Genomic DNA, 26,766 nt, shown 5'->3' with positions numbered 1-26,766 from the left:
CAATACTTTAGCCACAGTTACTTCATTAATTCACTAGCCTATTTTATTTTTAAGGGTGGTTTACTCAGTGTTTTACCTCATTTTTATCAAGAGAACATGTTGAAAGCCATGTGAACCAAAAGAGTATCAGTGCAGAAGCAAGCAACTAGCTAAAATCCCATTCTTTCCCATGTGCGTTCTCTCAGTCATGTAGGCCACGAGGCCTTCAAAACACATCTGGCTTTATAGTATTCAAACTTTTTACAATTGTTTTCTATAGGATAAATAAAATATTTATTAGTCCAGTCATGATTTGTGAAACAATATTAAACACTGATGAGATACTATTGAAATATACATTTTATTTTTTCTTAATCACTGTGTAGTTTTCTTAGTGTAATAAGGAACAATATTCTGTTTCACACAGCCCTCAATACAATGTAGTTAACAGTAAAAAAAAATATTTAAAAGATGCTAATTCAAAATCTAAAAACACATACATTTGTGTAAAGCATGGGTTCAATAAATAGTGTAAAAAAATCTTTGACTGCCATCAGGTAAAAATGAAAAAGCATTTATGAATACAATGCAATGTTTCAGTGCACAAACTCAACATCCACGCATTGTAAAACAGCAATACAAAAAACTGCACATGTTATCAGTGTAAAATTCTATTTAGAATTAATTTTGGGTCCGTTTAGCACCTAAGTAGATCTGGTCATTTTGGCTGAGAGAGACACTGCAATTATCTATACAGATCACTTGAATGATGGACTGAAATGTTACATAGTCAATTTCTCGTTACTAATAAACTATTTACCGTTCGTTAAAAGCTGCCAAGTTTCTGAAATAACATACAATGTAAAAATAAATATAATGCTATTGTCTGCAAATCACAGAAAGTCTTTAAGTTTCATATACTGTATGATTACTGTTAGATGGAATGGTTTTGTAACAGAATAACCATTATGGACATACTAAACTTTTCCATTAAGATTATGAGTGTCAGACTTGAACGAAGCAGTATGTATTACAGATGGTAAGTTGGTTTGTTTGATGAAAATAAGAACATTAAACGTATTAAAGTTGCATTATATCCAGCGGTGATCTCTCGTTACATTCCATGTCTCCATCAAACCACATCATGATGCATGCTTTCTAAGGGACATGCTGAAATTTGAGACTTGAGTCCGTTAAATAAGCCATTTTGTTTTGTTTGTTCTGTTCTTCTTCTTGTATTGAACAGAATCAATAAACCCATCACAATCAGCAGCAGCAAAACAGGGATCAATGTGAAGTATCCGTGCCATCTGTATGCTGAGTGTCCTTCTCTCCTTTTCTTATCTGTATAAAGAAATTAAATTAAAGAATTAGTTTTAGAAACTTAATTGTTATTTATTATTCAAGAGTTTTAAAGCGCTTGTGTTTGACTGTCCTTACCTGAGTACAGCAGGATCTCTCTCCTGATGTCTTGTCCCAGAGGTTTGTTGTGGAGTCTGAATGTCAGAGAGGAGTTTGTGACTTCTGTGAGGTTTATCCAACTAGACACAATGTAAAGTCCTGTTTGTGTGTCCTCCATGAGGTGTGTTTGTGTTTGGTTAGTGATGTCTGAGTTTTCCATCAGCCACTGCAGTTTAGGAGAAGGGTAACCCCCATCTGATGTCACTAGCAGATTGAGTCCATCAGTTAACATGGAGAACTGCAGACGAGGTTCAGAGTAGAACGCTGGAAAACAACAGAACACAGACGTTAAATCACAAGACTGTTACAATCACACTGTGAGACCTTGAGATTGATTCACATGATTTTCTATGAACATCAGTCAACATTGTGGTTACCTGCAATTTTGACTTTAAAGCTCTTCTTCTGGCTGCCAGTGTTTGTGCTGATGGAGCAGGTGTAAACACCGGCGTCCTGCAGAGTGACTCTGTCCAGTTTGAGTGATGCGTTTCCTGTTGCCATCTCTTGGATGAACAGGCTGGTGCGTTTTACATAATGAGGATTCTGACGGTCCAGCTGGTCCCGACTGTAGTAGAAGCTGTGAACAACGTCCAGCTCACGCTGCCAGGTAATAACAGTGCTACTGAGATCCCATGAGTCCACAGGGAAGGTGCAGGGGAGGATCAGCGCCTCTCCGTAAAACCCAGTGACAGGACCTCTGGGCACAGTAATCTCAAACTCAGCTAGAGAGTGAAGGAGAGAAAATACATCAGCATTTGAGTTTCACAATCAATCATTACTTGCAGTATGATTTTGTTGGCAGATCTTGACTTGCCAAAATGATTTACAGAAAGCTGCATTTATGGTTGATGAGATGATTATTTCGGTAAATATATCACAACATTTCCTCTTGAAAAAAATTAAAGATATTCTCTGACATATTAAAATAGTATTTTTGTATATTACTTCACAATTTATTACAGATGTTTTTATGCCTTTAAGTTGTGAGGAACAGTGGACTGATCGAGCTGTTGAAGCTGTAATGCTTTTCTTGGCTCAGGTGAGAAACCACAGAAATGGGCGTGAGATTATTTTGAAGAAACCACATCTTCTAGACTTCTAGATAAAAGTTTTTCTTTTAAACACAAATAATAATAAGCCCCAACACCGCCTACACTTTACAAAACAGCCGGAACAACAAGAAGGAATAAAAAAATCTTTATTTGTAAGCTCATGTGAATATTGAATAGCTTCACGTTAGTTTGATTGATCAGTCCAGTAATAGATCTATAGTTCTCGAAGGATTCAAATAAACTTTAAAGAATTTAAAGTGCTATTAAAAAAATAATATTTTCTTAATTTAAATGCCATGTTTATTATCATATTCTGTTCCTTAAAACTTTAATTTCCAGTAACTGGAATGTTACTGAAACTGTTTCACCATTTTCCGTCATTTAAAATACAAATAGTAATGGCCGTGATTTGGCCAGTTTTGAATAGAAATTCTGGATAATATAGATTTTTGATTGGCTTCATAAAGATCCCTTTCATAATAGTTTAAAGAAATAGCTTACTCACTGAAACAGGAGGCTTCAAACAGAAGGAAAGACAGGCAGACCACTTTTAGGTTCATATCCCGATCCACGACCATTGGTAACAGGTAAATCCTCTGAATCACACCAGATGAACTTCGACTGTCCTCTGTGGTTTGTCAGAGATCAACTGTTGAGATCCGATCCCGATCACACTTCTACCACTTGAGATGTCATAGGCGCCAACATCAATGTCGCAATTCCGTTTGAAAAAAAAAAATGAATCAGGTTTCGTACTTGGTTTCGTCATTCGTGTGACGACGAAAGTCAGAAAAATACAGGTTGATTTTATTTCGGAAGGCATCCGGACTTTTAATGTTTTTTATTTATTTATAAAATGTATTAACTTGGAAATGTATTTTTGTGTCGGACAGCTAAAGCGTTATGCCACCCGTGACTGGTAACCTACTTTCATAACCGGTCTCCCCATTTCAAATGTGTGCGCTGAAACTTTGACAATAGTCATGTGTAACGAAGTCAAATAGACTAGCCAACAGATTTGCATAACAACCCTACAAAAATAACAAAACTTTGATTTTGTGTTATTCTTATACTGTTTAATTAAAAACATTGAAATCGCTTAAGGACAAATAAGTCTCCACAGCAACCTGAATGACTGGAATGTTGTTGATATGTATTTGCTTAAGGACTGGACGTCACGGAAACGTTACGTCACATCATTATACTAATCGGTGTCAAGTCAACTTGTTGCCACGTTGCTATGATTAAATTAATAACAATGTATATATTATATTATATATTGATTGTTATAGAAAAAATGTAAAGACTCGCACATAAAGGTGAGCTGCTTATTTACGTTAAACCAATGTGGGTGAATTAATAAAGGCAGCTCACCTTTGTTTATTATTAGGCTAATTGAAAACATTTCAGAATTGCTTAGGTGCCTGACCAAGTGTGCAGCCAGTATTTTAACCCTTTATGGGGCTATTTATGAAATCACAGTTAGAAAAAAAAAGACTAAAATCATTTTCCAAAACTAGTTTTCTACATCTGACCTTTCACCATTTTTTAGGGCGCTGTCATTTATAACTGACTTTTTCTTATAAGGGTAAATTATTTTGGGCAAATTATCTGAAACTTCACACACATTCAAAAGCGTTTTCACTATGTGAAAATTAGTGAAAAGCTCTTGGTTAAAAAAACCCTTTATTAACATTCCATTTTATCTTTTGCTACTTCATTTGGAATGTGAGAATGTGAATGTGTAAAATGTGAAAATGTAAAAAAAATTGACAAATACAAATGCACCTTCGCTGGCTGGAAAATAGTGCAACCATGTCTTAGTCTTTCAAAAAACATTAAAAAATCTTTAGCATTGCTTCTTTCTTGGAATCCCAAATCAATTATTGTGGCACAAGTGAAAATCAACCAGACTGTTGTTTTTTTTTCAGTGTACCCCACACTTTCCAAACCTAACCTAATTTTGACCTGTTTATTCATAATTTCTGGAGCATCTCTGCTTGTCAGTGTAGACTAGAGGCCAATATTCAAACTCACTGCCTCCTTGATCTTCAACTTCTTCATTTCTTACTATGACCTTATCTTCTGATGGCACTGCCATATCACTATCATCAATACTTTCTGGAGAAGGAATAGCTTTTCCTCTCTGTCTTCTATAAAACTTACTAACATAACTTACAGGGGAAAAGGCTATTATGCCAGTACTGAACAATAGCAGCTACACAGAAAATATGGATCCCCTAAAATGACTTTGTCATTTATGCATAACGCACAGATTATTATTATTTTATGGTCTTTGAGTTATTGATTTTAGAAAATGTGCATTAATTTTCAAAAACTTTAGATGTGGATGTTCAATAATATATATATATATATATATATATATATATATATATGTATATATAATCCGAACACTATAAGCTTTTACCAATAACATTTTATCAACATCAACAAAAGCCGTTGTAACGAACTGCTCCGAGACACGAAGGTTAAAGATCCAAATGCAGTGTTTTCATGAAAGGGTAATCCACAATCGTAAAAGACAGGCAAAAGGTTAGAGCACAGTAAATCAGTCCAATCAAACAAACAGATCCAGAGGGTGAGACAGGGATAGGGAAAGCAGGAACGGCACGAAAGCTGCATCTGACATGGCATGTTAATTCACACAGACTTCTATATAATGTAACGCTCAACACTGCAAAAACTTTGTAAAAAGAAATCTATGATGCAATGTGAGCAGATATGAATATAATGCTGCAGTTGACACACTTCATTCAATTGCACTTTAATCTCAACCATTATAATAGATTAGTTTCATTGTGCAAAGACATATTTTGAATAATCCTTATCCTGAATATGGGAGGCATTTTGGCTCCAAGCCCTGTTAATTTTACAGTGCAGAAGACAAAAAATTACCAAAATAATAATAAATTATACACATTTTACAGTATACACACAGGCATCAAATTAAGTTGTTATTTTGTTTTTTCCAGTACGCAGGCCCAAAATGATGACAACCAACTACTTCCAACACATTCTCCACTTCTCTCAAATGGCTAAAAGGAGCCTCCATTTATAATCTGGGTTTAAGATTGAGTCCCATTTAAGTAAAGCCATTTAGTTTGGTTTGTTCTCTTCTTTTTCTTGTAATAAACACAAAGAACAGACCATTATCATCAGCAGAAGCAGCAGCAGAATAACAGGGATCAATAAGAAGCATCTGGACACTGCCTCTCTTTGCCTCTCTTATCTGTATGAAGAAATTAAAAGTTTAATAAAATAACAGCTTCCATCCACTATAGAAAACATCCATAAACAAGTAGCATGTCTGTTTAGAAAAAATAACCTGTATATGTAATCAGTTATTAGTTAATACAATACAATACAATACAATACAAAGTTTATTTATAAAGCACAATTTAAAAACAACCGAGGTTGACCAAAGTGCTGTACAAAATAAGATAAAACAAACACAAGCTGTACAATAAGTGTAAAACATAAAAGTAAAATCCTGAAACAGCAAGTCAAGGTATATTAAACGCCAAAGAAAATAAATGCGTCTTGAGGGAAGACTTAAAGGTAGATAAAGTTGGGGCAGTTCTTATATGAACCGGGAGAGTATTCCATAGTTTCGGGCCGATGACAGAAAAGGCACGATCACCTCTATGTTTTAATCTTGTCCTTAATCAGTTATTGCAGGCGTATAGTGACATTTCACAAATAAGCTTTAAGGCCCACACCTAGTAATGAACCATCTTAGAGCAGAAAAGGCCTCAGTCACCAGGGCTACCATCAGATAAGACTGTTTTTCTGTTGTAAAAATGTGGTCACGTGAAAAGCAAAGGCCATAGGAAAGGCCATAAAACCTGAAAAACAAACTTTTCTGCACTAATTTATAGATTAACTTCTATAAATTCGGTTCTGTTCTATAAATGAACATGCATATCCCTAGTATCTATTATTACTGTTTTTTGTATATAGTCTTGTTGTATTTTGTTCTATGCATGCCTTATGATTTATTAGATAATAGGGGAGAGCGGAGCACAACCTAACACATTTTGGTTTTGGATTTAGATTCGTCTTTTTTTTTTTACACAAGCAACATACACATCTCTGCTACAAATGAACACTTAAAGTTTTTTTCTAGGACCATTTTTGTACAGTTGCACTGAAAGTGACAGAAGTGCAAATGTTACAACTTACCCCATATGCAGGGTTAATTGTAACAGACAGAGGGGTTAGTTGCAACACTTGTGTTTAACACATAATTGCAGTACTATTTTATCTGTATATTGTTTGATATTGTTTGTGTATCTGTATGGATAGATATCCATACATCCATCCCTCAACCAATCATCCTTCTATTATGGATCAATATCATGGATAGAGATATAGGAAAGGGCTGCACAGTTTTGCAATAAATAAATAAATAAATAAATAAAATCATCAAATTTTGTAATTGCAATTGAATTATATTTGTGTGTGGCAGTTTCATGCAAAATTATAATTATAGTAAATAATAATAACCGTAATAATAATAAAACAAGCTTAAAATCACATTTTAAAGGGTTTATTGAATTAAAAACAGGGTATATTTAAATAAATAAACAAGTGATCAATGCATAGTAAAAAAAAAATTCCAACATTGTTTGTGAAAGTCCAACAAAGTTAAATATATAAAAAAATACTCAAACCTGAAAAGTTGTGTGGCTCCCTGTTTTCATTTCATTATCATTGTACACTTGGCGGCTTAGTTTAACACTGTGCTACAACTAACACCGGTGTGTAAAACATATTTTAAGCCTAGCAAACAGTTGCTAGGAGTTGCTGATATGTTTCAAAATGGTGCTTATTTTAGCCAACAAGACTTTTGGTGACGTACACACCCAACCCAGAAACCGAAAAAAAGTATGATCTTTTTTTTTTTTACTTTCATGGTGTCAAAACACTCTTTGTCCAGTATCTTCACGAAATCTTATTAAAACTTTCCACAAATTCGTGGGAGACCGTCTTCTGGCAGGGAGAGAAAAAGAGCGGAAACACAACCTGCTCGATCCTGAATAACTATGTAAAAGGTCTTTGTTACATTTAAAGGGGCATTCAGCAACCCTAGCTATTTCTTCGCTGATTTTCACTTTTGTTGTCGCATGTTTTCTCAACGAGCTCCCCCTACAGCTGTAAGGCGTATATTTCACAACAATGTCGTAAAAAAACTCAATGGCGGCACCCTTCTCCCCCTTTCTACCGCTGCTCATGTGCATTTGTTATTATCGGAGCCGGCCAATTTTATCGTGTGGAGCTATGTCTACCGAGGTGGGTAATACATCATCCACATTGAGGGCGGCGTGTGTGTTTATGTCGAATTGCCATAAACAGTTTGTGTTTCTCGCTCTTTCTCGCTTCTCACGAGACTTCCTATTTCATACTTACCGGGACGTTAATCCTCATGTTGCAAGGTTGGTTTTCTGCCTGGGAACGCTGGGGGAGCGGGGAAAATCACCATTCTCATCGGAACAGGTTATTAAACCATCCAAATGTGCCCCGCGCTCCGGTTGAATAATCACTTGAGACATGTACAATCATGTATACGATTTCATTATGTGATCATTCTTTTATAGTGTTTTGCCTGTGTATTAATCCTTGAATGAATGTTAGTATTATTTGATTAATCAAGATCGCATATATATCATTCTTGGTCTCTTTCACATCGCATTTGTATTTTGATGACCTGCATGATCGTGTATATTATATGTTGATATGCATAATGCAACATATTAGTATTTCAATTTTTTTTTTATAGTTTCTACATCAACACCCAGCTATACTATGCTTCCAAACAAAGAAGCTTTTCTCGCTTGCACCTGTCCCATTGGTCTAGCCCAGGGCAAGTTCGGTCCTAGAGAGCCGCTGTCCTGCAGAGTTTGGCTCCAACACTGAAAAAAAACTCACCTGCTGCCTATAGTCTTTGTAATCCTGAAGATATTGATTAGCTTGTTCAGGTGTGTTTGATTAGGGTTGGAACTAAATTCTGTAGGACAGCGGCTCTCTAGGACCGAACTTGCCTACCCCTAGTCTAGCCAAAACTCAAGAGGTGTGGCTTCAATTGAACAACACGAAGTTCCCTCCCTTCTCTTGTCTCGTCTCTGCGTCTTCTGGCTGCGGTTCTTTGGGGCCTCTCACGGCCCCAGGGCTGGCGCCGGCAGGCCTCAATCTACTATGTGCTTACTCAGGAGAGAGAGAAAGAACTCGCTCTCAACCATAATAGAGTCAAACTTCATCATTTTCTTCATTCGACGCAGAAGAAATCGATTGCAACTTCAACAAAGTAAACATTAAAACCTTCAGAAACTCTACGAAACTGCTTCAACTATCGTACATTTAATGAGGTGTTTTTGAAATCAGAGCTAATGGTTCCTTTCATATGGTTAAATTACTCATTTCCATAACTTAATTTCCTGCTCCTGTTCCCGGTTGAATCCACTTTCACTTTGCCATTCTCCATGTCCTCATGTTTTTTTGTTTTTGTTTTTTAGATTAGTTCTAAAAAATGTTCTGTGGCCATGAAAAATACCCTTTCTTAGAATTAAAAAATCAGTACTGAGTGTTCGCTGGACAAACTGATTAATTGATTGTAATTTTAATTTAGCTGCATCAAATTAATCAGATTAACTGATCCAAATATATGTAATTAATTATAACAAGTTATGATTCATTTTTAATGTTTCCCCTTTGAGTCAATTTGCTACACAGGTTACTGAGACCAAGCTATACCTAAAACAGCTGTGGTGACAAACTGATCATTTGTTTTAGACACTTGATGTTTTTAATGATTATACAACATTTTAAATTAAATAAGTTGTGTTTTGAAAGACCTGAGTACAGCAGGATCTCTCTCCTGATCTCTTGTCCCAGGGGTTTGTTATGTAGTATGAAAGTCAGAAAGTTTTTGGTGATTTCACTGAGGTTTATCTAACTACACAATATGTTTGTGTGTCCTGCATCAGGGGCCTGTTTCAATAAGGAGCTTCAACCAACTCTGAGTTAAAACTTGAACTCTGAGTTGACTTACCCTGAGATGAGAAACTCTGAGTTTTCGGTTTCAGAACAGCTGAAATGAGTAAGTTCAATCAACTCTAAGTTGACTGACTCTGAGTTAAGCGCGTGCACCACATCTATAAAAAGCCATTATCAATGGAGCGCAGATATTATGAGTCACCATGGTAACAGCGCCACACAAAAAGAGGTCTGTATATCTCTCACCAGCAGTACGCAAACATTTTTGTTTTAAGCAACAGGGCAGCAGCGGCGAGCGAGATAGTTAGTTTGGGAGAAAATAGTTGCTCGAGTCAATGCGTAAGTTTACATTTTAATTACTGTTATACAGTGTTGGGTGTTATTACCAAGTAATCTAAATACTGTAATTTAATTAAAGGGATTACTCTTAATTCTTCTGTAATATAAAGTAAAATATGATGTCATTGCATTAAATACTGCATAGACTATAGAACAATTCTGTATAAAACAATAGTGGATTTAACATAACATTTTTTAAAGGTATGTTTTTTAATGTAACCTTCTCTCTCTAGAAACTTTGGTCAATTCAAGAATAATTCATGCAATTGTATATTGTTAATTTGAAAGCATTAAAAGTGCAGTTTATGGTCTCTTTTTGTATTGTTCAAGTGGTTGAGGTTGATATGGGATTTATAAAGTAAATAGTAATAAGTAGACCAATACTTTCTAGAGATAGTAATTGTTACATTAATCTAATTACACTGTTGAAGATGTCATTTGTAGTTAGTAATTAATAAGTATTTTAGAGTAACTTACCCAACTGTTATACTATCAGAGGTGAAACTGGAAGAACAGTATGTTATTCAACCTAATTTTAATTTTCATGTAGGTGCAATCCTGCAGGCATTAAAAGAACATGCAGCAGCTGAAAATGAAATATAAAAACATAATTCAATCAGGTAAGGCTTGAGCATATCATGGATGTAGGCTACCTGACTTTACAAACATTTGACATATTCAATAACTAAATAGCATCCAGTGTCTTGCAGTGCAGCAGCATTTTTGACATAGGTCTAATTAACACAATTAAATGTTCATTCTCATTTGACTTCTACTCAGCCAACAGAAAGAAGGAAGAGGCTCGCAAAGATGGAGATGGAGATGAAGATGCAGAGGAGATGGAAATGCAGAGGAGATGAAGATGCAGAGGAGATGGAGATGCAGAGGAGATGGAGATGCAGAGGAGATGCAGATGCAGAGGAGATGGAGATGCAGAGGAGATGGAGATGCAGAGGAGATGGAGATGCAGAGGAGATGCAGATGCAGAGGAGATGGAGATGGAGATGCAGAGGAGATGGAGATGCAGAGGAGATGAAGATGCAGAGGAGATGGAGATGCAGAGGAGATGAAGATGCAGAGGAGATGGAGATGCAGAGGAGATGGAGATGCAGAGGAGATGAAGATGCAGAGGAGATGGAGATGCAGAGGAGATGGAGATGCAGAGGAGATGGAGATGCAGAGGAGATGGAGATGCAGAGGAGATGGAGATGCAGAGGAGATGGAGATGCAGAGGAGATGCAGAGGAGATGGAGATGCAGAGGAGGTGGAGATGCAGAGGAGATGCAGATGCAGAGGAGATGAAGATGCAGAGGAGATGCAGATGCAGAGGAGATGGAGATGCAGAGGAGATGCAGATGCAGAGGAGATGAAGATGCAGAGGAGATGCAGATGCAGAGGAGATGGAGATGCAGAGGAGATGGAGATGCAGAGGAGATGGAGATGGAGATGCAGAGGAGATGGTGATGGAGATGCAGAGGAGATGGAGATGCAGAGGAGATGAAGATGCAGAGGAGATGGAGATGCAGAGGAGATGCAGATGCAGAGGAGATGGAGATGCAGAGGAGATGGAGATGCAGATGCAGAGGAGATGCAGATGCAGAGGAGATGGAGATGGAGATGCAGAGGAGATGGAGATGCAGAGGAGATGAAGATGCAGAGGAGATGCAGATGCAGAGGAGATGCAGATGCAGAGGAGATGGATTTGCAGAGGAGATGGAGATGGAGATGCAGAGGAGATGGAGATCCAGAGGAGATGGAGATGCAGAGGAGATGAAGATGGAGATTCAGAGGAGATGCAGATGGAGATGCAGAGGAGATGGAGATGCAGAGGAGATGCAGATGGAGATGCAGAGGAGATGGAGATGCAGAGGAGATGGAGATGCAGATGCAGAGGAGATGGAGATGCAGAGGAGATGCAGATGCAGAGGAGATGGAGATGCAGAGGAGATGCAGAGGAGATGGAGATGCAGAGGAGATGAAGATGCAGAGGAGATGCAGATGCAGAGGAGATGGAGATGCAGAGGAGATGCAGATGCAGAGGAGATGGAGATGCAGAGGAGATGGAGATGCAGAGGAGATGGAGATGGAGATGCAGAGGAGATGGTGATGGAGATGCAGAGGAGATGGAGATGCAGAGGAGATGAAGATGCAGAGGAGATGGAGATGCAGAGGAGATGAAGATGCAGAGGAGATGGAGATGCAGAGGAGATGCAGATGCAGAGGAGATGGAGATGCAGAGGAGATGGAGATGCAGATGCAGAGGAGATGCAGATGCAGAGGAGATGGAGATGGAGATGCAGAGGAGATGGAGATGCAGAGGAGATGAAGATGCAGAGGAGATGCAGATGCAGAGGAGCTGCAGATGCAGAGGAGATGGATTTGCAGAGGAGATGGAGATGGAGATGCAGAGGAGATGGAGATCCAGAGGAGATGGAGATGCAGAGGAGATGAAGATGGAGATTCAGAGGAGATGCAGATGGAGATGCAGAGGAGATGGAACTGCAGAGGAGATGAAGATGGAGATGCAGAGGAGATGGAGATGCAGAGGAGATGGAGATGCAGAGGAGATGGAGATGCAGAGGAGATGAAGATGCAGAGGAGATGAAGATGCAGAGGAGATGGAGATGCAGAGGAGATGAAGATGCAGAGGAGATGGAGATGGAGATGCAGAGGAGATGGAGATGGAGATGCAGAGGAGTTGGAGATGCAGAGATGAAGATTCAGAGGAGATGGAGATGCAGAGGAGATGCAGATGCAGAGGAGATGGAGATCAGAGGAGATGCAGAGGAGATGGAGATGGAGATGCAGAGGAGATGGAGATGCAGAGGAGATGAAGATGCAGAGGAGATGCAGATGCAGAGGAGATGGAAATGCAGAGGAGATGGAGATGCAGAGGAGATGGAGATGCAGAGGAGATGGAGATGCAGAGGAGATGCAGATGCAGAGGAGATGGAGATGCAGAGGAGATGGATTTGCAGAGGAGATGGAGATGGAGATGCAGAGGAGATGGAGATCCAGAGGAGATGGAGATCCAGAGGAGATGAAGATGGAGATTCAGAGGAGATGCAGATGGAGATGCAGAGGAGATGGAGATGCAGAGGAGATGAAGATGCAGAGGAGATGCAGATGCAGAGGAGCTGCAGATGCAGAGGAGATGGATTTGCAGAGGAGATGGAGATGGAGATGCAGAGGAGATGAAGATCCAGAGGAGATGGAGATGCAGAGGAGATGAAGATGGAGATTCAGAGGAGATGCAGATGGAGATGCAGAGGAGATGGAACTGCAGAGGAGATGAAGATGGAGATGCAGAGGAGATGCAGATGGAGATGCAGAGGAGATGGAACTGCAGAGGAGATGAAGATGGAGATGCAGAGGAGATGCAGATGGAGATGCAGAGGAGATGGAGATGCAGAGGAGATGAAGATGCAGAGGAGATGCAGATGCAGAGGAGCTGCAGATGGAGATGCAGAGGAGATGGAACTGCAGAGGAGATGAAGATGGAGATGCAGAGGAGATGGAGATGCAGAGGAGATGAAGATGCAGAGGAGATGCAGATGCAGAGGAGATGCAGATGGAGATGCAGAGGAGATGGAACTGCAGAGGAGATGAAGATGGAGATGCAGAGGAGATGCAGATGGAGATGCAGAGGAGATGGAGATGCAGAGGAGATGAAGATGCAGAGGAGATGCAGATGCAGAGGAGCTGCAGATGCAGAGGAGATGGATTTGCAGAGGAGATGGAGATGGAGATGCAGAGGAGATGGAGATCCAGAGGAGATGGAGATGCAGAGGAGATGAAGATGGAGATTCAGAGGAGATGCAGATGGAGATGCAGAGGAGATGGAGATGCAGAGGAGATGGAGATGCAGAGGAGATGCAGATGCATAGGAGATGGAGATGCAGAGGAGATGCAGATGCAGAGGAGATGGAGATGCAGAGGAGATGGAGATGCAGAGGAGATGAAGATGCAGAGGAGATGCAGATGCAGAGGAGATGGAGATGCAGAGGAGATGGAGATGCAGAGGAGATGGAGATGCAGAGGAGATGAAGATGCAGCGGAGATGCAGATGCAGAGGAGATGGATTTGCAGAGGAGATGGAGATGGAGATGCAGAGGAGATGGAGTTCCAGAGGAGATGGAGATGCAGAGGAGATGAAGATGGAGATTCAGAGGAGATGCAGATGGAGATGCAAGGGAGATGGAGATGCAGAGGAGATGGAGATGCAGAGGAGATGAAGATGGAGATGCAGAGTAGATGGAGATGCAGAGGAGATGGAGATGCAGAGGAGATGAAGATGGAGATGCAGAGGAGATGGAGATGGAGATGCAGAGGAGATGGAGATGCAGAGGAGATGGAGATGGAGATGCAGAGGAGATGGAGATCCAGAGGAGATGGAGATGCAGAGGAGATGAAGATGGAGATGCAGAGGAGATGCAGATGGAGATGCAGAGGAGATGGAGATGCAGAGGAGATGGAGATGCAGAGGAGATGGAGATGCAGAGGAGATGGAGATGCAGAGGAGATGAAGATGGAGATGCAGAGGAGATGGATATGCAGAGGAGATGGAGATGCAGAGGAGATGGAGATGCAGAGGAGATGGAGATGCAGAGGAGATGGAGATGGAGATGCAGAGGAGATGGAGATCCAGAGGAGATGAAGATGGAGATGCAGAGGAGATGGAGATGCAGAAGAGATGGAGATCCAGAGGAGATGAAGATGGAGATGCAGAGGAGATGGAGATGCAGAGGAGATGGAGATCCAGAGGAGATGAAGATGGAGATGCAGAGGAGATGGAGATGCAGAGGAGATGGAGATGCAGAGGAGATGGAGATGCAGAGGAGATGCAGATGCAGAGGAGATGGAGATGCAGAGGAGATGGAGATGCAGAGGAGATGGAGATGGAGATGGAGATGCAGAGGAGATGGAGATTCAGAGTAGATGAAGATGGAGATGCAGTGGAGATGGAGAGGCAGAGGAGATGGAGATGCAGAGGAGATGGAGATGGAGATGCAGAGGAGATGGAGATGCAGAGGAGATGGAGATGGAGATGCAGAGGAGATGGAGATGCAGAGGAGATGAAGATGGAGATGGAGATGCAGAGGAGATGGAGATCCAGAGGAGATGGAGATCCAGAGGAGATGAAGATGGAGATTCAGAGGAGATGCAGATGGAGATGCAGAGGAGATGGAGATGCAGAGGAGATGAAGATGCAGAGGAGATGCAGATGCAGAGGAGCTGCAGATGCAGAGGAGATGGATTTGCAGAGGAGATGGAGATGGAGATGCAGAGGAGATGAAGATCCAGAGGAGATGGAGATGCAGAGGAGATGAAGATGGAGATTCAGAGGAGATGCAGATGGAGATGCAGAGGAGATGGAACTGCAGAGGAGATGAAGATGGAGATGCAGAGGAGATGCAGATGGAGATGCAGAGGAAATGGAACTGCAGAGGAGATGAAGATGGAGATGCAGAGGAGATGCAGATGGAGATGCAGAGGAGATGGAGATGCAGAGGAGATGAAGATGCAGAGGAGATGCAGATGCAGAGGAGCTGCAGATGGAGATGCAGAGGAGATGGAACTGCAGAGGAGATGAAGATGGAGATGCAGAGGAGATGGAGATGCAGAGGAGATGAAGATGCAGAGGAGATGCAGATGCAGAGGAGATGCAGATGGAGATGCAGAGGAGATGGAACTGCAGAGGAGATGAAGATGGAGATGCAGAGGAGATGCAGATGGAGATGCAGAGGAGATGGAGATGCAGAGGAGATGAAGATGCAGAGGAGATGCAGATGCAGAGGAGCTGCAGATGCAGAGGAGATGGATTTGCAGAGGAGATGGAGATGGAGATGCAGAGGAGATGGAGATCCAGAGGAGATGGAGATGCAGAGGAGATGAAGATGGAGATTCAGAGGAGATGCAGATGGAGATGCAGAGGAGATGGAGATGCAGAGGAGATGGAGATGCAGAGGAGATGCAGATGCATAGGAGATGGAGATGCAGAGGAGATGCAGATGCAGAGGAGATGGAGATGCAGAGGAGATGGAGATGCAGAGGAGATGAAGATGCAGAGGAGATGCAGATGCAGAGGAGATGGAGATGCAGAGGAGATGGAGATGCAGAGGAGATGGAGATGCAGAGGAGATGAAGATGCAGCGGAGATGCAGATGCAGAGGAGATGGATTTGCAGAGGAGATGGAGATGGAGATGCAGAGGAGATGGAGTTCCAGAGGAGATGGAGATGCAGAGGAGATGAAGATGGAGATTCAGAGGAGATGCAGATGGAGATGCAAGGGAGATGGAGATGCAGAGGAGATGGAGATGCAGAGGAGATGAAGATGGAGATGCAGAGTAGATGGAGATGCAGAGGAGATGGAGATGCAGAGGAGATGAAGATGGAGATGCAGAGGAGATGGAGATGGAGATGCAGAGGAGATGGAGATGCAGAGGAGATGGAGATGGAGATGCAGAGGAGATGGAGATCCAGAGGAGATGGAGATGCAGAGGAGATGAAGATGGAGATGCAGAGGAGATGCAGATGGAGATGCAGAGGAGATGGAGATGCAGAGGAGATGGAGATGCAGAGGAGATGGAGATGCAGAGGAGATGGAGATGCAGAGGAGATGAAGATGGAGATGCAGAGGAGATGGATATGCAGAGGAGATGGAGATGCAGAGGAGATGGAGATGCAGAGGAGATGGAGATGCAGAGGAGATGGAGATGGAGATGCAGAGGAGATGGAGATCCAGAGGAGATGAAGATGGAGATGCAGAGGAGATGGAGATGCAGAAGAGATGGAGATCCAGAGGAGATGAAGATGGAGATGCAGAGGAGATGGAGATGCAGAGGAGATGGAGATCCAGAGGAGATGAAGATGGAGATGCAGAGGAGATGGAGATGCAGAGGAGATGGAGATGCAGAGGAGATGGAGATGCAGAGGAGATGCAGATGCAGAGGAGATGGAGATGCAGAGGAGATGGAGATGCAGAGGAGATGGAGATGGAGATGGAGATGCAGAGGAGATGGAGATTCAGAGTAGATGAAGATGGAGATGCAGTGGAGATGGAGATGCAGAGGAGATGGAGATGCAGAGGAGATGGAGATGGAGATGCAGAGGAGATGGAGATGCAGAGGAGATGGAGATGGAGATGCAGAGGAGATGGAGATGCAGAGGAGATGAAGATGAAGATGGAGATGCAGAGGAGATGAAGATGAAGATGGAGATGCAGAGGAGATGGAGATGCAGAGGAGATGAAGATGAAGATGGAGATGCAGAGGAGATGAAGATGAAGATGGAGATGCAGAGGAGATGGAGATGGCCCTGAGCCTGAATGCTGGAAGGCTAATGGCTGAGGGAATTCCTGGAGGGACTTCAGAGCCAGTCACTCCCGAAGATTCAAGTGCCTTCATAAAATGTAAGAGGTCTACATATGTGTTATTTTTTATATAGGCTGTTTTTGATATTTCCATATATTTTACTTTGGGTTGGGTTTTTTGTTGCTCCCAACAGATTCTGATGGTAATAGTTGTCTTTTGGAGCCTCCTGTCCCAACAGAACCCCAGACAGTTGTAAGTAGCCTACTCAATACACCAGAAATTATGACAAATAGTATTATAAAATGTGCTCAACCAAATGCTCATCTTCACAGGACGATGGGGATGAAGAAACAGTTCCCTTTCAAGGGAACTCGAGCTGCGTCAAACGCTGTGGGAACGCCCCTGCATTGTGCGTCATGAAGCACGTATGGAATCAGCCCAATGGAGAGATGGACGTCATAGGCGAGTGACGTCATCGACCAGGAAACTATAAAGCACCCCATAAACACAAGTGCAACAGCTTTTTGTGCCTTCAGTCGCGCTATATGTGAATCTGTCCCTGTGTGAATATTGTCTGTCTTTACATACTCTGCACCACACAAACAATTTATATATATATATATATATATATATATATATATATATATATATATATTAAGAGAGATATGGCGAACGAACAGCAGTTTAGGAAGTGTGTCCCTCCCTGCTCGCGTTATTTTACGAGTGGGGATACACACGTTCTTTGTGTTGTTTGTTTGGGAGTGCAGCATGCCCAGTCAGCTGTCGAGGGAGCTGATTGTGAGCATTGCGAGCGTCTGCCATTAAGGACGCTCCGCTCCCGCCGGGCGCTCTTCGAGGAGAGCGGTTTGGTGCGCGCTCCCCGCGGTTCGGGTCCCGCTCTTGCCGAGGCAGAGAGACGACGCGTATCGTGGGGATCGCATATGGATCTCTCAGCGGGGTTAGAGACGGGCTCTGCCTTATCTCTCCCTTCACCTGTGAGATCCAGTGCCTCAGTCCCGTGTTCGGAAGCACGCGCTGCGGTTTCTTCCGCTCGGGCTGAGGCACCAGTTATGAATGAGGGAGATGTGGACGATTCGCCACCTTACACTCCCGAAAGTGATGAGCTACTGGAGGTATTAACAAGAGCTGTAGAAAAACTCAGCATTGTATGGGCAGTGACTAGACAGGAGTCTGTTTCTAAATCAAAATTAGATGAGAGATTTTTGCCGTCACGAGTGCAACCTCCACACTGAGGTGTCGAAATCGTGGAAAAAACCGGTGTCACATAGAGTGTTTAGTCCCCAGACTTCAACATATTCTAATATTGTGGGGGCAAAATCATATGGTTATTCGGCCTCGCGTGGAAGAGACGCTTGCGAATTTTCTCTCCCTCGAGGCTGCGTCATCTGTTAAGGCACCGACATTACCCACCAAGACTCTTAGAAATATTTCGGTTTTTGTGGGTAAAGCGTATTTGGCGGCGGGTCAGGCTGCGTCATGTCTGCATACTATGTCTATTATGCAGGCATACCAGGCTGACCTGCTGAGGGACGTGAGTGAGAGTGAGGAGGTCTGTGCTGACGTGGTTTGTGAACTGCATCAGACTGCTGATTTATCCCTGCGCGCAACCAGAGAGTCGGCCAAGCTAGTGGGTCGATTAATGGCAGCTCTGGTGGCCGCAGAAAGACATCTGTGGTTAAATCAGACAAATATAAAAGAAAAAGAAAAAGCTTTCCTTTTAGACACTCCTCTCTCCCCCCTGGGTTTATTTGGCACAGACGGTCCCAGCGAGCGATTTCCAGAGGGACGCTCGCTCCCTCTGAGGAGGGTTTCAGAGCGGTTAGACCAGTTGTTCCCTGCCGGTGTGCCGTTACAGGGTGCTGCGTTTGCTGCTCAATTTACACCAGAGGCCAGTCTCGAGAGACTGGTACCCTTAGTAGAATTTCTGGCAGAGTGGAAAAGCCTTCCAAAAATATCTCATTGGGTCCTGCAGACAATAGAAAGGGATTATGCTATCCAATTCAGGTGTCGTCCACCAAGATTCAGAGGGGTTCTGCCTACAGTGGTGGGCCCCGAGCAGGCTCTGGTTATGGAATAAGAGGTGAAAGCAGTCCTTCAAAAGGAGGCTATAGAACGGGTTCCTCCTCCCAGTGTGGAGTCAGGCTATTACAGCCGATATTTCATCGTTCCAAAATAGGATGGGGGGCTGCGTCCAATTTTAGACCTGCGCCTATTGAATCGCTCGGTAGGGAAGCCAAAATTCAAGATGCTCACTATCAAGCAGATCGTGTCTCAAATCAGATCCGAGGACTGGTCTGTCACGATAGATCTAAGGGACGCGTACTTCCACATTTCCATCCTTCCACAACACAGGAAGTTCCTGAGGTTCACCTTCGGGGGCGAGGTGTACCAGCACAGGGTTCTTCCGTTTGGCCCAGCTTTATCTCCCTGCACTTTAACGAAATGCATGGACGCAGCACTAGTGCCCCTGAGGCTTCAGGGTGTTCGTGTCCTCAATTACATCAACGATTGGTTGATTTTAGCTCAGACAGAGCAGATGGCGGTTCGACATTGAGATGTCGTTCTCGTTCATATCAGGAAGTTGGGGTTGAGGCTGAACGCAAAGAAAAGTGTATTATCTCCTCAGAAGACCACTTTTCTGGGTGTCGTTTGGGTTTCGGTTTCGATGCAGGCGCGACTCGCTCCGACCCGCATCGTTTCGATTCTCTCAGCTGTGAAACAAGTAAAGCTAGGCCAGCTACTTACTGTAAAACAGTTTTAGAGACTGTCGGGTCTGATGTCAGCAGCGTCCGACGTTATACCTTGCGGCCTGTTGTACATGAGATCGCTACAGTGGTGGCTCAGGACCAAGGGATTCTCCCCGAGGGGAAATCCGCTCCGCACGGTCAAAGTCACGCGGCTCTGCCTTCGTGCTCTGGTCATGTGGAAAGAAACTTGGTTCCTATTCAAAGGGCTTGTGTTGGGGGCTCTTTGTCATCGCGTAACGCTAGCGACGGATGCTTCCCTCACAGGGTGGGGGGCGGTCACGAGTGGTCGTCCAGCCCAAGGGCTGTCGCAGGACCATCATCTATCACGGCTTATAAATTGTCTAGAGATGTTGGCGGTGTTACAGGCTCTGAAACACTTCCTAGCAGACCTGAGAGGTCATCATCTGTTAGTTCAGTCAGACAACACGTCGGTGGTCTCTTATATAAATCATCAGGGGGGCCTGCGGTTTCGCCGGCTTTACAAGTTGGCCAGTCAGATCCTCCTGTGGTCCCAAGGGAGGTTACTATTTCTGAGAGCAATGTATCTTCCTGGGTATTTGAATGCGGTAGCAGACTCCCTGTCGAGACAGGGGCAGAGGCCGGGGGATTGGAGACTCCATCCCGAGGTGGTGGAGCTCCTTTGGTTGAGTTTCGGTCGCGCCGAGGTGGACCTATTCGCTTCCAAGGAGACCACGCATTGTCATTTGTGGTTTTCCATCAGCCATCCAGCCCCTCTGGGGTTGGACGCTATGGTGCAGTCGTGGCCGAGGTCACGTCTGTTCGCCTTTCCCCTGATTGCTCTGCTACCTGGAGTTCTGGAGAGGGTTCGCTGGGACGGGGTCAGCCTACTATTAGTAGCCCCGTTCTGGCCGGCCCGAGTATGGTTTGCGGACCTGATTTCTCTCCTTGACGGCTCTCCCTTGGAGCTCCCGGTCAGGAGGGATCTACTCTCTCAGGCGGGCAGCATGATATTTCACCCCCGCCCAGTATTGTGGGCTTGGCCTCTGAGGGGGCCCAGCTCATGAACTCTGGTCTCTCAACCGAGGTTGTTGAGACCATTCTTCACTCCAGAGCTCCATCCACGAGGAAGCTTTATGCCTTGAAGTGGAAACTCTTCACTTCTTGGTGTGGAGAGCACCTGCAGGACCCAGTTAACTGCCCAGTGGGTGCAGTGCTGGAATTCCTGCAGGAGCGCTTCTCCACAGGGCTATCCCCCTCCACACTAAAGGTGTTTGTGGCGCCACTGGCTGCTTACCAAGTCCCTTTCAGTGGAGTTTCTCTTGGGAGACACCCGCTTATAACTCGTTTCCTTCGTGGCACACTGAGGCTGAGGCCAGCAGTTCGTACGAGGGTGCCGGCCTGTGATCTGGCCATCGTATTAGAAGGTCTTTCCCTAGCTCCTCTTGAACCTATCGAAGAAGTTCCTGAGAAGTTTCTCATGTTTAAGACTATCTTTCTTCTGCTATCTCCTCACTAAAGAGAATCGGAGATTTGCAGGCTCTGTCGGTTTCACCCTCGTGCCTGGAATTTTCGCCTGGCATGGTTAAGGCTTTTATGCATCCTAGACCAGGTTACGTTCCCAAGGTCCCTACTAATGTTGTTAGACGTACAGTTCTGCAGGCCTTTTGTCCTCCTCCATTTCTGTCGTCTGACCAGGAGAAACTTAATTTACTCTGCCCTGTTAGGGCGTTAGACGCCTATGTCCACAGAACTGCCCTGTTGAGGAAGTCAGAACAACTATTTGTGTGCTTTGGGCCACCCAAGAAGGGGTGTCCCGCGTCTAAACAGAGAATGAGCAAGTGGGTGGTCGAGGCTATCTCACTTGCCTATGAGTCGGCTGGTCAGCCTTCACCATTGGCTGTACGAGCCCACTCTACCAGGAGTATGGCGGCTTCTAAAGCCTTACTGTCAGGAGTTTCCCTCAGTGACGTTTGTGATAAGGCTGGATGGTCTTCACCGCATACTTTCATTAGGTTCTACGACCTAGACTTAAGTTCTACCCCTGGGGCACAGGTGCTCTCGTCCTCTGTGCGCTAGTTCTCACATTGCGGTCACTTGGTCCTATGGCGACGTGGGTATTAGCATTCCCACAGCGTTTGACGCAGCTCGAGTTCCCTTGAAAGGGAACGTCTCGGTTACGTATGTAACCCTAGTTCCCTGATAGGGAACGAGACGCTGCGTCATTCCACCATACTGCCGGCTTTCCCGCTTCCTTCAGGCCTATCAGAAGCTGTCGCGCTTGTGTTTATGGGGTGCTTTATAGTTTCCTGGTCGATGACGTCACCCGCCTATGACGTCCATCTCTCCATTGGGCTGATTCCATATGTGCTTCATGACGCACAACGCAGGGGCGTTCCCACAGCGTTTGACGCAGAATCTCGTTCCCTATCAGGGAACTAGGGTTACATACGTAACCGAGACGTTTCTGCTGCCACAGAGAGGCCTACAGAGGTAATGTTAATTTTATGTGTCTACACATCAAACAATCTACACATTCACATTTATTCACATTATTTATGTGGAGTAGCCTATACAATCTAATTTTATATCTAAGTATAAACGGATATTCTTATCTCTCCCCCGTCCCCAGAGTGTGGAAGAACAGCAGGAGGAAGGTCCATCAACTTCTGGTGCACAGATGAACACAGTTCAGTGATTTTCAGTGAATGCCACAGTTTAATTCTGTAGAATTTGTTTAGAACTCCATGATGTAACTCTAATCTACTGTAATTTCAGTTGCCAGTTAAGAAGTTAAATAGACTTCATCTTATTAAAAAAATTGGGGGAAAAAATAGCAATGAATAAATGCACCGAAAGAATGAATGAGGTGTTTAAACACCGCTTCCTCTTTAAAAAAGGGGAGGAGACCGAAATAAACTCTGGGTTTACGGAAGTAAACCTGCTCCCGACCAGGTTAGGTTCACAGAGTGAGTTACCATGGTAACTGACTCTGAGTATAAGTTACCTCTCTTTCAGAGACAGGCTTGACTTACCCTGCTTTCTCAGGTTTGACATACCTCCCATTCTGAAACAGAAAACCCAGAGTTTCCCTCATTTCAGGGTTAACATACTCAGAGTTTTCACTTAACCTCCTTTCTGAAACAGGCCCCAGGTGTTTAAATGTCATATGTGATTACTGTTAGATGAAATGGTTTTGTAACAGAATAACCATTATGGACATACTAAACTTTTCCATTAAGATTATGAGTTTCAGACTTGAACGAAGCAGTAAGTATTACAGACGATAAGTTGGTTTGTTTGACGAAAATAAGAACATTAAACTTATTAAAGTTGCATTATATCCAGCGGTGATCTCTCGTTACATTCCATGTCTCCATCAAACCACATCATGATGCATGCTTTCTAAGGGACATGCTGAAATTTGAGACTTGAGTCCATTAAATAAGCCATTTTGTTTGGTTTGTTCTGTTCTTCTTGTATTGAACAGAATCAATAAACCCATCACAATCAGCAGCAGCATAACAGGGATCAATGTGAAGTATCCGTGCCATCTGTATGCTGACTGTCCTTCTCTCCTTTTCTTATCTGTGTAAAGAAATTAAATTAAACAATCAGTTTTAAAATCTTAATTGTTATTTATTATTCAAGAGTTTTAAAGCGCTTGTGTTTGACTGTCCTCACCTGAGTACAGCAGGATCTCTCTCCTGATGTCTTGTCCCAGAGGTTTGTTGTGGAGTCTGAATGTCAGAGAGGAGTTTGTGACTTCTGTGAGGTTTATCCAACTAGACACAATGTAAAGTCCTGTTTGTGTGTCCTCCATGAGGTGTGTTTGTGTTTGGTTAGTGATGTCTGAGTTTTCCATCAGCCACTGCAGTTTAGGAGAAGGGTAACCCCCATCTGATGTCACTAGCAGATTGAGTCCATAAGTTAACATGGAGAACTGCAGACGAGGTTCAGAGTAGAACGCTGAAAAACAACAGAACACAGACGTTAAATCACAAGACTGTTACAATCACACTGTGAGATCTTGAGATTGATTCACATGATTTTCTATGAACATCAGTCAATATTGTGGTTACCTGCAATTTTGACTTTAAAGCTCTTCTTCTGGCTGCCAGTGTTTGTGCTGATGGAGCAGGTGTAAACACCGGCGTCCTGCAGAGTGACTCTGTCCAGTTTGAGTGATGCGTTTCCTGTTGCCATCTCTTGGATGAACAGGCTGGTGCGTTTTACATAATGAGGATTCTGTCGGTCGAGCTGGTCCCGACTGTAGTAGAAGCTGTGAACAACGTCCAGCTCAAGCTGCCAGGTAATAATAGTGCTACTGAGATCCCATGAGTCCACAGGGAAGGTGCAGGGGAGGATCACCGCCTCTCCGTAAAACCCAGTGACAGGACCTCTGGGCACGATAATCTCAAACTCAGCTAGAGAGTGAAGGAGAGAAAATATATCAGTATTTGAGTTTCACAATCAATCATTATTTGCAGTATGATTTTGTTGGCAGATCTGGACTTGTCAAAAGGATTTACAGAAAGCTGCATTTAGAACAGACATCAATGCAAGAGGGAGGGGAAGTTATTTTTGATTATAGATTATGAGTGCCCATGAATTAAATATAATGTGCACAGATAAATCATTTATAATAAATACGGCAATATTCCATAAAAAGGCGGTCAATTTTGATTTCATGTCTATTTTTGATTTTAGCTTCTTTATTTATTCACCTTTGTAATAATTACCTTATTTATTTATGTGCATGTTATAATATTTTTGTCTGTTTTATTCTTCCTTTGTATTTTTTTATCCTATTTATTTCTGCCTGTCGCTTTTACATTTCTGTATGCATTTCTGCCTCATTATACAAATGAGGAGGGGCTGTGTCTTAAGGGGTCAACTTCTGCCCAATGCCCATTGGTTGGTTTGCATTTTACTGCATCGGTCAAATCTACATGCCACCGGCGGCCGATGCGGCCACAGTCACAACAAAGATGGTTGCCTACGATGAAGTTGTCAGTGAGCTTATTGACTTTATTATTTTTCGTTTGGACGCTCTGACAGAACGTGTGTTTCAGTTAGCGGCACACATGGACACAGATGTCGACAATGTAGTTTTTGAGAATCTGGAGGAAGCGGATAAGCATATATCTGCTTATGTGCTGCCTGTGGACGCCGTGGAAGGACTTTTACATGCGGGTTTGCCTGTTGGTGCCATTGGCGTGATTTTTTTCCCCAAACCACTTCAGCGGAAATCCCGCCCTGCAGCCGATTCTAAAGTTTTCATTGGTCATGTCAATCACTGTACTGATTGCCTACACCAAACACTGATCCCTAAACCTACCCGTCACTGTAACCTAAACCAATGAAATCGGCTGCAGGGCGGGATTTCCGCTGAAGTGGTTTGGGAAAAAAAATCACGCGTGCCATTGCACCATTCCACGCCACGGCGTCCACAGGCAGCATATAAGCAGGGCGACCAGCTATCCCAGGTGTGTGATTAACGTTAGCGACCGAGTTAAGAAGATGGGCGCTTCCTCCAGATTCTGAAAAACTACATTGTCGACATCTGTGTCCATGTGTGCCGCTAACTGAAACACACGTTCTGTCAGAGCGTCCAAACGAAAAATAATAAAGTCAATACTTATAACGTTAGCATTGTTTTCAAAAACAGTTGCTAAATGCCTCAGCTCACTGACAACTTAATCGTAGGTAGCCATCTATGTTGTGACTGTGGCCGGTGGCATGTAGATTCGACCGATACAGTAAAATGCTAAACAACCAATGGGCAGAAGTTGACCCCTTAAGACACAGCCCCTCCTCATTTGCATAATGAGCCAGAAATGCATACAGAAATGTAGAAACGACAGGCAGAAATAAATAGCACTGAAGAAATAAATAGGGTAAAAAAATACAAAGGAAGAATAAAACAGACAAAAATATTATAACATGCACATAAATAAATAAGGTAATTATTACAAAGGTGAATACATAAAGAAGCTAATTAAGAGATATATACATTTATGTCTCACTGTATAATTTAATTTCTACCTACATTTATTTGTTTATTGTATTTTTTGGGGCAATTAATTGTATGCTTATTTATTTATTGAGCATTTATTTATTTCTGTATTTATTTTTAAATATGGTAGAGCTGGTCCTCTATATTCCGCGAGATGTTTCAAAAGTGCTGGTGGTATTTTATTTTTTTGATCTGACGTAGTTGGTTCCTCAACTACATAAGATTCAGATTATTTTATTTAATGCCATGTCAGCATTCAAATTTATTTTCATGGCAAAAATTCAATTATATGTAATGGGGTAGAATATGGACTACAAACTAGATGGACTACAAATCCCATGATTTAAGATGCTATAAAGGGAAACCAAACTGTTTAGACTTCCTCTTTGTGGTACCATGTGTCAAGCAGGAAAAGCCGTTTGGTGTCTTTCAAGGCTGTGTAATAGCAGATGAAAAACTAAGTTGATTAATGAGCAGCATATAACTGAATTGGGAAGGTAATTTTTGTGATTTATGATGAGTGAGTTTGTCTAGTTTTAACATGTTTGTATTGGTCTTCTGTTTTAGTATTCTGATGGGAATGGTGTTGATTGGTGCCTCAGAGAATTAATCCGATATATTTGAGAACACAGGTACTGATCTTAATTGAATTATTGAATAGGGGGATTTGTTTTTAAGCTTAATTTTATAATTGTAATTTGTGTTATGTTTAATGGTTTTAAGGTTTTTTTAATCTTTGTAAATATTTTATTGGGCAATCATCAATTTGTATTCTATGTTTTATTTACAGATTATGCATGATTGCCGTTTACTTTATTGAAAGCATTGGTGGCTTAATGGGTGTCTGAAGAGATGACTTTAA

The 26,766-nt window shown here is 42.7% G+C and overlaps 1 protein-coding gene across 1 annotated transcript; it reads right to left on the bottom strand.

Annotated features, from left to right (window-relative positions):
• Positions 1-323: 323 nt before the first annotated feature.
• Positions 324-25,100, bottom strand: LOC143745368 (CD276 antigen). Its single transcript, XM_077237480.1, has 8 exons — positions 25,076-25,100; positions 23,968-24,312; positions 23,570-23,854; positions 23,268-23,473; positions 2,998-3,130; positions 1,818-2,162; positions 1,420-1,704; positions 324-1,323 (listed from the first exon to the last, which is right to left on the bottom strand). Exons 1-8 carry the CDS (start codon positions 25,098-25,100, stop codon positions 1,112-1,114), a joined length of 1,836 nt encoding a protein of 611 aa, XP_077093595.1. The 3' UTR covers positions 324-1,111.
• Between the last annotated feature and the right edge of the window lie 1,666 nt (positions 25,101-26,766).

This window comes from Siphateles boraxobius, unplaced genomic scaffold (assembly GCF_051911475.1).
Source record: "Siphateles boraxobius isolate OS27281-9 unplaced genomic scaffold, OSU_SipBor_1 20, whole genome shotgun sequence".
In the NCBI taxonomy this organism is placed as follows: Eukaryota; Metazoa; Chordata; class Actinopteri; order Cypriniformes; family Leuciscidae; genus Siphateles; species Siphateles boraxobius.
Note: the sequence above shows the minus strand (reverse complement) of the source record. Positions and strands in the feature narration are given on the sequence as shown.

What these genes read in the sequence shown, in the direction of transcription:
- LOC143745368 (XM_077237480.1), bottom strand. Translation starts at nt 25,100, where the DNA reads ATGGCACCAACAGGCAAACCCGCAT. An exon ending in GTTTGAAGCCTCCTGTTTCA is followed by an intron (nt 2,163 to 2,997) that starts GTGAGTAAGCTA and finishes TTCACTCTCTAG; the next exon opens with CTGAGTTTGAGATTACTGTG. An exon ending in AGAGATCCTGCTGTACTCAG is followed by an intron (nt 1,324 to 1,419) that starts GTAAGGACAGTC and finishes TTCTTTATACAG; the next exon opens with ATAAGAAAAGGAGAGAAGGA.